General features: G+C 40.9%; 1 protein-coding gene across 4 annotated transcripts in view; it reads right to left on the reverse strand.

Moving 5' to 3' along the window:
• Window positions 1–12542, reverse strand: part of LOC108032615 (laminin subunit alpha-1) — a 67017-nt gene that overhangs the window by 13037 nt on the left and 41438 nt on the right. Inside the window, exon 2 of one of the 4 annotated variants that reach the window (XM_017106553.3) lies at window positions 6469–7650. The exons of 2 other annotated variants lie outside the window; for them this stretch is intronic. In XM_017106553.3, coding sequence (XP_016962042.1) covers window positions 6469–7513 — 1045 coding nt within the window. In that variant the 5' untranslated portion in view covers window positions 7514–7650. Of the gene's footprint in view, window positions 1–6468; window positions 7673–12542 lie in introns of those variants that run through there. One more of the 4 variants, XM_050884991.1, reaches the window with a different exon arrangement.

Here is a 12542-nt window from a genome sequence, read left to right on the forward strand (position 1 = left end):
TCGTCTGCGAGTTGTTATTTATGTTTCCTGCAGTTGCAAAAACGTTTTCTTTTTGCTGCCTGCAATTTACAATATTTTCGGCGGCTTGCTCATTAGTCAATGACATGCTGAAAATGGCGAGAAATATTTTTGGCACATTTAAATGCAAATTAATGTGCCATTCATTTGAGGTAACTCCAATCCATCATGCGGCGCACTGTTTGACAAGCATTGGCAAAGGTCACAGCATTTCGGATTGACGACCGCCTCTACATTTCGGTGGATTGCAACATCTCGGGTGTGAGCAGAGGAGAACCTACATGTGGGTAATACCAAAGTTTATGGTATGAAAAATGTGTGCCCGCATAAGCAAATTTGCATATGGGGATTAAATGTGTACAGGCGCATAAATGTTATGGCCACTTGCCACTTGTCTTGGGACCGCCTCATAACCGCAAAAAAAAATGCAGCTGGTGGCTTCGCTGAAATATGTAAAAATAAAGCCATGAAAAAGGAATAAACATTTTTGGGACTTTGCGGTAGTCCCACATATAAACTAAATCGCAAGACAGAAATACGAGGCCGTAAGGATTAAGCCAAAGCGATGAATAAATAAGAAAAGCGATTAAACATCAATGAATATGCTTTCCCGATTTCCCGGGGTGTTTTTCAATCGCACATCGTAAATGAATCGTAAAGATGCGATTCGACTGGTTGCCTCTTTCTAACAACTTTCACACTCCAGATTTGCAATTCGCATCTGCGCCAGCAGCTTCTCACGTATTTAGCCGAACTATCTCCGCATGCCATAAAAACGTCAAATTGAATTTTATTTCAATTAACAAAACTATTTGCCGCCCCTTCGACTCCTGCGATCAAAATAAAACTAGGCACCCGTGCATTCAATGAATTTGGCACGCTATCGACTTCTTTTTTTTTTTGGTTTTGGCCAGCAGCGTTTTCAATTTGGCCACACAAAAGCCATTCCAGCCAAGGAGTCCAGCCTAGTATTTAATGGCTGTTGCTTTAAAATTAGAAATACATGTCACTAATAAAGATAGGGATTAGTTCGACAGGCCTTCCGTACGAGGGTGTTGCGGGTGCGGGCCTTAAAAGTTAATTAAAAACAGCCGAAAGTACAGCCCAGTTGTAATTAAAACCCAACTGCAATTAGCCAAAACACACTTATGTAGCCACAGTCTTTTGATTACTGGTTTTTGGGAGGGGCGGAAAACTCTTTGTTAAAGTTGTGTAATTAAAAAGATTTTGTTGATGGCAAAATGTTAGGCATTGTCCACTCAATTTGGAAAAGGTCAAGGTGCATAAAAAATAAATTATAGTCGTTTAAAATGTATTTTACTTTAAACATAAATATTTGTTAAAAGTAATAACAGTGAAAGTTTATATAAAATTATGGTAAAATGTAAGGACAAAAAATTCCTTTCAATTATAAAACTTTATATATCTTTTTTAACCAATGCAATTATGGAAATTCCTGAACTTCATAACTATGGATTTCTATATTAATAATAAAAATAAAATAATAATCACTATAAAAATCCAACTAATATAAGGTTTCATTTTAGGGAACAAATTTCTTCTACTTTTAACACTTTCCTGAAATCATACCTTTGGATATCTTTAAAACTGAAAAAAAACATTTGGATCACTGACTTAATATATACAAAATATAAAGAACGGAAATATATACTTAATATACATTGTTGTAGATGCTTTTCTAGGCATTTGAACATGCTTTCATCATGGCAAAAATCATAGACGGAAATAATGTAAGGGTACCTAAGCTCAACAAGGGTATTTAATCGGTTTCCACAAATATCTTTTGTATCGTTCGGATTGCTGTTCATATTTTGACACCGTGTGTCATGTAACAGTAACTGGCCGCAGTTTAATGCCGGTTTCGGTGTTGGTGTTGAAGTTGAATCTGATGCTGTTTCGCCGGCCCGTGGAAACACACACGCCTCTGGACACTCCCACATACTGCGGCTGACACACAGGTAACTTTGCATGTCCCATGTAGCCGTGTAGCCATGCAGCAATGCATCCATGTAGCCATGCGAACCGCCCCAGACAGCCAGGCAGCCCAGGGATCCGGACACCGAGGAGACGTGAACACACCCATTTCCAGAGCTCTGGGCAGGAGGATGGAGGAGGATCGGAAGGGGCCAATTCGGGGCAGGAGCAGTCAAGCGATCTCGACCAAGTGACAGGAAATGCAATTTGAGTGCGCTAAACTTTTGACTGCGTTTAGCTTTTGATAGGCGAAAGTGCACAAGTCTATTGGGAGTAATACACATGTGATTTTCGGTTTTATTTCTTTTTGGGTTTGTGGGTGTTGCCGCTATGGTGGGCGTAATCCAAGTGAAATATCTTTGATTTTAATTGGAATTGCTTAATTAAGCGCGCAAATTCGGTTCATGCCATTAGAAGCGGTTACCAAAGTTGATTGAGGTCAGATTTGGAAGGGTGGGGGAAATAACTTGAGACAATTAGGTCGGAAGTTGGGTCTTGAGAGGTTATTTTAGGCTAGGAGCTTAAATATAAATACGACTATGATAGAATAGTTAAAATCTTAAAACAAATTATATCTGGTTCTTTAAATCATGTTCTTAAAATTAATAAAGAAATTTTTTTTATAAAATTTAAAAGGTTGCTAAAAGTTGTTTAATAATCTTTAAGCTACCCTGAAATCCATTTGGAGGGGCACATGTCGCCTTCAGTCTGCAGATTACCGCAGACTGACACTTTCTGTAGGCTTAACACTCCCCTCTTTTCCTCTCAACCCTCTTATAGAGTGAATCTCCCTGTAGTTCCCTCTGGGTTTTCAGCAAACTCAAGCACATGTTGTGTGCCAACTTCTTGCCCGCTTCGGATGGAAGAAAAAGTTGCCGTATCATTTAAACCGACGCTTCGTTGTTTACGCATCGGCACAAACAATAACAGAGGCACAGACAGATACAGATACACATGCAGATGCAGATACTGAAACGGCAACGGCAACAAAATCATTTGAAGTGCATAGATCAAAGTGACCGAAGAGGCGCCAAGGCAGGAGTGTTGATACTGCGGGATTTCTCCGTTGGTTATTCGGTTTTTTCGTATTTTTTTTGGACCTGGTCGGTTGTCTCTGACCTCAGACAATCTGGCACACGTTGTGGCAGATTTGTTTTCAAACCGAAATTGCCAAATAAATATGAAAAACGTGACTTAAAGCCGAAGTCTGGGAATACTCCAGAGACTTTTGAACTCGTAAACTACATTTTTAAGCAGAGGTGCCCCTTGAAAAGATTAAATAGTGAAATTTACCAAGCCACTTTTTAATTTTCTCTCTGATTAACCTCGATTCCCGTTTGAGAAACCACAAAGGCAGCTGCCCTGGGTTTCGTATTTCCGGTCTGTAAGCTAGCTTTTAACTGGAAACTGATTTATTGTCATTTCACTCTTTGTATAGTTTACTAATTAGACATATTTCAAAGATAAACCAAGCTTTAAATAGTTAAAATCATTATACATTTTCGGTTTTATTTTCCGCTGTCGCAACACCTTTATAAGCATTTTCGCCAAGATATTTATGAGAGTCTTTGCCATTGCAAAATTAATGCTTAATTTAAGCGTCAGAAAAATAATTTGCCTGCATTTTTTCGATTTACTCAGCCGTTGGCAAGGCGGCCAAAAAAGCACGAAACAAGTTCCCCATAATCAGATTTAATGAAAATTGAATAATAAATACTATCAGGCGTGCAATCGGTTAAGCAAAAAGCCTGAAAACTGCCGTAATATTTTGCCTCAATGTTTTTAAACACCCAGAAGCTGGCTACCCAAAAAATGGCAAAAGCTAGGGAATTAATATTTTTATGAGTTAGATGAATGCTGCGAGATAAAATTCGTATTATTTTTGACTGAGGCTGTTGAACTTGGATGTTTGCCATTTATGTTTTAGCAATATTTTGTTTGGGATGGTTGATTGTGGGAGGCGTACAGATCTTTGAGGTAATTAATCAAATTTCGAGGGATTTCGGTATGTCTATAATATTTTTGTAACTGCAAAATAGAGTAGGTAAGGCGGTTCCAATCTCCGATTTCACAACACCAAGTTCAGGCACCACACACAAGCAAATGGCCCTCGACCAATTGAACTTTAATCCATAAATTTCAACAAACTCAACTGCCGTAGGCTTCGCAGTCTGTGAGAAAAGGCAGCTTAATGTCGAACCGAAATTGCGTCTGAGCCGACAAGATTGACACTTGCATTTGTCATTCGGCTCATTTGCTTGTTTGCAGTTAGGGTTTGTTTATCCGTCCATTTGCTTGGCTAACAACAAGTTTTGTTACAGTATTTCTCTAGCTCCGAAACTAACCTCTTTCCCCGCCACCCCTCGATTTTTCTTTGTTTTTTCCTGTTTTTTGTTTATGCCTTTTTGGTCGCTTTTTTTCCCTCAGTGATTTCGGGCTTTATGTGCAATTAGCGAGCGCATTGTTTGTTTGTTTTGTGTGGCACGTTTCATTGTAATTAAAAAATCGCCTTTTTGCCCGCGACATGTTGTGTGCGCCGAGATTTGACTTGGCCAGTGCCACGATCACCTACGATTTATGTAGGTGTTCCAAGTCTGTCCCCCAATTTTCATCGTGGCTTTTCTGTTTCAGAGTCGCGCCAGAAGATCTAAGACTCTGGAAATGTCAATATTTGTTTTATTTTATTTATTTTTTTTTATTTATTTTTTTTATGTTAATGACTATGTGAGATTCTGATAAGGTTTTCATTCCTCCACGGGGAGTCTGGGTGGCTGTGTGGCAAACCACTGACCGGAAAATTATCTATGTCGTAAAGTTAAACGTTCCCATTTGTATGGAATATATCACAGACAATACCTTAGTTTTCTCAAAATATTATAAAAACAATATTGATATTCTTTTCCCTGGATTATATCGGAACTTAACTTAATACTCCGTTCTTTTAAATAATTTTATTTTTTAAAATAATATAAATAAAGTTTCTTACTAAATGCATCAACTTGTTATAATAAAAACAACAAAATGCAATATATTTCAGCAATATAAAACCATTTGATTGATTATCTGCATCAACTTTGTGGCATTCAAAACTCGAATAAATCACTCATAACCGAGGGAATAATTGATGAACCCTCAATTCCTCAATTCACATGCAAAGTCGAACATTTGCATAGTTCGCTGGGGCATCTGTCCCCTGTGAATTCCGATTTGGCGCTCCAAAAGCCAATGAAACAAGCCCCGTTTGGCATCGGATCAAAAAGCGGGGAGAATGTCATCAGAGCCTCCTGCTGGGCGCCACTTTGCACACCAATAACCAAAAATGGCCTAAAGGCGGCCGCAACTGGCTCGCTCCGGCGACTGTTTTCCTCCGCTTCGATGCACATATAATGCCAGATTCGTGCTGGTTTGGGGCCATGTCTGGACCTGGGATGCCATGGCGATGCTGGTGCCTCTGCCTCTGCTGGCCAAAATGCTAATTGAACGCCAGGCCGACCAGGCAGGCGCCAAATGAGTGTCCAGCACCAGGGACAATCTATCAGTTCGCGCGGTAGCTATTCACAAAATACGTTGCCGCACCAACTCACAGATTTTAAGCACTTTAAAGTGTGCGTAATACGATTTCCTTGCAAATTTGTTGACTGAGTCCATTGCATAAGCCAAAAAATATAAGAAAAATCAATTTATAATTTGCTCAATTGATTTTTCTTCTTCATTATCCAGCCAGCTGCATTTGCAAAAACCATTTCTTGAACGAGTTTTAAAATATTTTTCACGCAACTACTTCATATATTCATTTAGTAGAGAGCCTGTCAACTGATTCGAGGCACAGACTTGCCCAATACTTGACCATTAACAACAAGCAACTGGGAAAAACAACTTGTAATCAAAATATTTGTGTATACATTTGAAATATTGACACTTGGTGATGATAAGGAAAATGTTTGACAAGCCGTTGATTGTGTGTTCCTAATGGGATTTATTAATGGTTTTGTATGATACTGGGTACTTGCAGTTGAAAAGTGATGAACAATTTCTTTAAAATATTTAAAAAGTACATTACATTAATAACTTAATCAAAGTATTCCCTTGGTTCGAAACGAAACTGGTACCGCATCTTTACGGCTTTATAGCAATCCCATCTGACACCTTTCAAATCCCGCTGCTGCGGCTGCCGCAAAATTGAAGCCAATTGCTTTGACCAATTAGGCAGGCTTTCTATGCGCAGCGCCGCTGGGGGTAATTATTGGACCACGACTTGGACAAGGCGATGAAGGCAATGAAGGCGCCAGTCGCGGACCTGGCATCCATTTAACCACATTAAATGCCATAAACTGCTGTGAATACGGTTTTTATTAGCGTAATTAACACCTTTTCGGCCTCTCTCTATCTCTCCCCCAGGAGTGACGACAAATAAATGGCCAAGGAATTGCCTGAACCTCGCGAGGATTTGCTTACCCAGATGACGGGGGCGCGGGGTCGTGGTGGATCGCAGGGGTATGAAGTGCTGCTGTTGCGTATAGACCGGCATTCCCGAGCCGGAAAGCAGGCCCGGCGGACAGGGTGGGATTGGGCCCAGGTTGCTGTAGACCAAAATGTTTTGGCCCGGCTGCAGGAGGAGATGTTGCTGCTGCTGCTGTTGCTGTTGCTGCTGGGTAAGGTTGCCCAGCAATGTGCGTTGCTGCTGCTGCTGCTGCTGCTGCTGGTGTTGCTGATAGTAGGTTGCTGGGACTAAGGCGAATCCCGGCTGTTGCCGCTGGAGCGGACGTGGTGTTACGGCCACAACATGCACTTGTTGCTGCTGCTGCTGTTGCTGCTGGCTAATGTGTCCGCCAGCAATATGATGCTGCTGTTGCTGCTGCTGGAAGCTGGAGTGCAGGCGTGTGTGAAAGCTGAATGGCTGCTGGGGCGTCTTTGGTATCATTGTTGCTGCCGTGGCAGAGACACTTGCCACCGTGGTGGTTCGTGTTGCATGCGTGGAATTGCGCCGGTGATAGGGATGCAGGCGCAGTTTCCGCCTCCTGCCCAGCGTCACATTGCGCTGCTGTTGGGCTGGGAACTTGCGACGCAGCTTGCGGCGACCAGGAGTTATGGTGGTTGTTGCCGCCGTTGCCGAGGCAAAAGTTACTGCTCCCAAGCCCGAGACCGAGCCGGTACTACTGGCCGTGGCACTGGCCGTCGCCGTTTGGATAATTTCATTGAATTGCCTGCTTATATTGATATTTACACTGCTATTTACACTGGTTCGGTGATGTTGCTGCAGCATGTTGCCCTCGGGCAGGCCATGTTGCTGCTGTCGGTGTTGCTGCTGCTGCTGTTGCAGTTGCTGCAGTTGCTGCTGCTGCAGCGTTTGGGTTATGCAGAATAGAAAGACGCATAGGTGCAACAGCTTTGTTGTTATAATACGACACGGCTTTGCTGCTGCCCGCAGATGCTTTTGCAGCTTACGAGGCTTTATTGACGCATCTGACATCTTGACAGTTCGTTTGTCAGACGCTGACATTTTCTATTGTTTGGCCGGATTTTGGGCGAGTTTTCCAATTTAGTGTTTAATCATTTTCAATGAGTTTAGCTGGGCATGCGTCCCATTTTGTTTGTGGTTTGACACAGTTTAAAATACTTCGTTTGCACGAAAAAGCACTTTTAAAGAATAATACTCATTTTCAGTAGGATATTTTTCATTTAACTTTTTTAGAAACGGTTGCAATGTTTTGTAAAGGAAACCATATAAAAACCATGTTCTTGACCTATATTAGAATTGCTAATTTTATTGTATTTCATTTTGTTTAATTTGGAAAGTGTTACACCTTACAAAATGCCTGAAAAACTAACTTTGCAGCCACATTGCAAAAGCTAATTTACCAGCTGGTGATGAATGTTTATTTAAAAGAAACAACATTTGACAATTTGTAAATAAACAAATAGTAATTCACAGTTTCATTTCGTTCGCAGACCTGTTGATGTGGGCTGTGCAAGCTAATTAGTAGAGACAAACAAAAAAAGCATAGACTCTAAACAAATGTGTTACAATTTGTAGAACTCTCTTGGGTGTTTATTTGCTCATAGAAACATATAAACAACTTGAAAACTTCTGGCCCAATCCCAGTGGGAGTTCCATGCAAAAATGGGTCGCTTGAGACCCATGCAAACTATTCCATAAATAAGGAAGCATTAAACCAAACAAAATATTGCACAGAAAACGACATAAATTCGCTGGGCAAATCCCATAAACTTGTGTTTGAAAACTTCATTATAAAAGGGATCGAGCCGGCGAGAGATCTCTATAACACTGTTGGGGGAACTGAAGCATCCGCTAGATGAAATAAATATTTTCCAGGAAACCCAGCTGCAAACAAATTCGCGCACAGAATATACACACTCGGGCAGATAAAAAAAATAACTACAAACGATTCGAACAACTCAAGAACCCAGAGATGGAAACCAATTTGAAATCGTGATGTAATAAATTTTCAAAGCGAAATATAAAAAGAGTTAAGCTGTGAACAACAAAATGCCCGGCGATTTGGTTTGCCATTGTTGATCTATAAAAAGCCAACCCAGAAACCAAATGACGCAGACTGAAATCCACTGATGAATAGGGGATCGTAAATAATCAAATATCCACTGACAAATAGCGAAATGGACAATCCATACATAGATTGAACCCAAAGCCACCTCATCTCACTTTTTATAGCCACAAGTGGAAAATTAGTTGAAAGGGTAGAAAAAAATTTGAAATAAGTGAACAAGTTTTTGTTTTCCTTTGAAATTTAGCGGCTTTCGGTTATTTGATCTTTTTTTTCCTACTCCTCTGAAAAAAGAGCTACATTTTTTCATAATTTTTGTTTTCTTTGGTCATCTTCCGCTTTTCGAGGTTTCTTAGTCATGGTCAGAGTCTGGGCTTTTTATTTGTCTTTCGGCTTTGTGTTGCTGTTCATTTTTTGAGAAGCCTCTTGGCTACCTAATTTAAATTTCTCACATTACAATTAAATTTGAAGAAAACTTGTTCAAGAGCTTCGACGGCTCTGGGACCGTTTTACGAGTACCTGGGCCGTTTACCTTTCGGGGTAAATCTGAATGCCATGGCATTCCACATCTGACAGTTTAGTGCCAAATTAATGTAAAATGTTTCAAAAAAATGTCAGAACTCTGTGCGTATATAATTATTTCTCAAATTGGACCTAATTGAATGTGACGGGCGGGCCACGACCAGTTTCTCGAATGGTTCGAGGGTCTGTGGCTCACCGAAAGACTCCAAAAATTTCTGACATGGGTTGGTCCTGGTTCGGGGAAAAGAGAAGGGATCGGAGTTTGTGGGCAGCACATAAAAAGAAAGTTAAGTATGGCTTAGAATCACGCCGCAATTAAACTGTTAACATACCAATATATCAATAAGAGGTCTGTAATATACATTGTTTTTAAAGCTTACTCATTTGATTTATAAGAATTACTGATGAGTTTAAGGTATGATTAAGCTTAAGAAAATAGTTGCTCAATGGACTCCAAAGCTACAAAAGATAAATCCAAATAATTAGTTTCATTTAGCTAATTGCATAGATAAACTAAGTTTCAAGCATCATTAAGGCTGAAAAACACTATTGATGATCTAGCAATTGATCACAGAACGGAAACCAATTGATCAAAGAACTTCATTATCGCCCCAACAATATTAGACCCATTTCCATGACCTCATTTTCAACTAAAGATACCTTTCTCCCATCACCTGCTGCGTCATGATGCTTATATGAATGTCCTACATGAATTTACAATTGAAATACTACAAAATAAACAGCTCCCGTATACAAACTACACTAGCTAATCGTTTTCTCAATCTGCTGTAATAAACTGGTAACAAAAATAAATATTTCCTAAGGTTGCTTTATGACGGAACTTGGAGTAAATATTTTTGCTGATTCCTGCTAGCCTACGGGGCACTACATTAAGTCATTAACACATTTTCAAATTTACAGAGTGAGAAACGCAATGGAAACTCGATAAACAATTCAATTGCAATTATGCAATAAAGATTGGAAGACCGGAGACCAAAGGAGGCGAAGCCGCAGACCACTTCCATCTGCGAATCAACATGTGGCCATGTCCAGTTGAGAGTCCGATCAAACGGGTCAGCGGGTGGTTGCTCCAGTGGCGGAGCTCTGGAAAATATTCAAATACTCCGCGTGGACTGCGCACTTTTCCCCATTTTCTCTATTTGCTTTCAGGAGTGGAAAGATGAAGGCGTTAAACGATGAGTTTCCCCCAGTGGCCGGGCCCGTTGGCGGTTTTCTGTTCTCTGTGGTGTGAATTGTGAACACTTGGACATGTGCGAAGTGTTCAAGAGATTCTATAAGTGGGTTACGTTTAATGAAGATATGGCTGGAAGAATGAAAGCCGAGTTGCAGGCAGGTGAAAAATCTTGGCTAAAAAAGAATGCGGAAGGCATACTTAAAAACATGTATGGTTAACCAAAATGATAGAAAATATGATACACTAAACACAGACTAAACCCTTGAAAGTGTTTTAAACTTTTTAAGTAGCATTTGAATAGCAGAAGCCATTGAATAAAACACAGCAGCAAGACTGTCACTTCTGATCATCAAATCCCACTAAACAACCCAATCAGTAAGTGTAGAAATTCGATATTTGGCTCTGCCTTCTCGTTTTACCCTCCAGAAAAGCAGTCAAGTGTGAGGACGACCCGCCGCCTAATTACGTAGAATTGTCACGTCTAATTAGAACACATTCGAAGGAGCCGGGTCGAGTGACACTTTCCCGGCGCTTATTGTCAAGATAAATGCGAAAAGCTGCGAAATGTTTTACTAACAAAGTTGCAATGGCAATCAACTGGGCAAAAACGAGTTTCCCCTGCACACACGTAACGTTAAATTTTGGGCTTAGACCAAGAAAAATTGCAATGCATTTGGCCAGGGGGATCGAAACTGGGAGGTAGACAAGCCCAGTAGCTACGCATGCCATGGATGGGGGGCAAAAAAAAAGAAAAAAGGAAAATAGAAATAATGAACCGACATAAGAAATGACTTAATCGCTGGCGGCTTGTTAACCCCAGCCTAAGGCCCCGACTCCTGCTATAGAAAAGGGGTTTCTGGGGGGACGGGGCACGGTCTTTAAGTAGCTGCACAAATAAAGATTTACGGCAATTTACTTGAAGGCCTCAACCCATGACTGCTAGTCAATAATTTCTGAGGCCCCCAAAACGCGAATCGTTGCAGATTATATGTCTGAGTTGGTCCCAGCCGAGGAGAGTGGGGATAAAGACAGCTGGGTGACGGCTATGTGTATCCATTGGATGCAGGGGACCACCGTCAGCGCCTTTGAGGAATTGCATAATTATAGCATTTTCCGCCCGGCCAATGACTGCTTCATCCACATTCCTCCTGGCCCGGCCTGGGTTCGGGCTAATTTGTTTAACATTCTCCCTCCTCTAACTTTAACACAATCGATTGTTTGTACATAATCTATGGCATACCCTTAGAAGAGGTGTGCTGCAGGTAACTTTTTAGAGGCCTTCTCCACTTCTTTATATTATAACAGAATAACAAAATATCTATGAAATAATATTATATTTGATTTGAAAATTGAAAAACAGTTTAAATGGATGTATTACTGGAATAATAAGTTATAAAATAACAAAGGTAATGGCATTTATTTTTAAGAAATACCAAAAATATTCATAAATAAGTATCCTCATTTACCCAGAGTATTTGACTTTCATTACGCCAAAGACTTATTTCCATCGACTTGTCTTTTGCCATTTTCTACCCTAGGGCAGCGTTTAGGAGTCTCCCAACAGACGGGACCCGGGAGAAGGAAATATTTGTACATTGTAACTGCATGATATTGATCTTGATTGTTAAGATCGCACACAGCATGATCGGAGAGCTGGCTTTTCCGCAGAGTTAGCTAGGTTCGTCTGGTCCAGAGTTCAAGCTGCTGGCATTGTTTAACTTTGACTTTGACTTTGTGTCAGTTTATGCCTCTTTCGATAGCAATCGGAGATCGTGGCTGCCGCCTCCGAGAGGGCCTGTGTGTGTCTTTTGGCCGGGCCATCTGATTAATCGTGTGCATCGTGGGCCCTGGGACTTTTCCCATAGAGCGTAGAAAGTGGCACTCATATGCATATTGCGGACTGACCCAGTCAATGTGCCACGGCGCACTTGTGCAGCTTCTTGATTGCACTTGTCCCGATTGACTGACCACCAGATGCCAACTTTCAAACTCCCGTCCGACGGCCGCACTTGAGCACACAATTGAAAACTGGAATATAAATGTGCCAAATGCACGGTTTCAATGAGATCACAAGATGATCTTCGAGTGGGACAAACACAATGTGTGTGTCAGATAGCCTCAAATGATCAGCAATTAAGATTTATGGGCCTGCCCGGGCTCTGGTGGGAGGTCCTCTGATCGATTCCAGTGCGATATGATCAGGGAATTTCACTGAAGATCACTTGAAGGGGAACGTAAAGGAAGTCCCAATGGGGATTTATGGCCTTTTAGGGAGTTTTTTTTAACAG

This window comes from Drosophila biarmipes, chromosome 2L, assembly GCF_025231255.1.
Source record: "Drosophila biarmipes strain raj3 chromosome 2L, RU_DBia_V1.1, whole genome shotgun sequence".
In the NCBI taxonomy this organism is placed as follows: Eukaryota; Metazoa; Arthropoda; class Insecta; order Diptera; family Drosophilidae; genus Drosophila; species Drosophila biarmipes.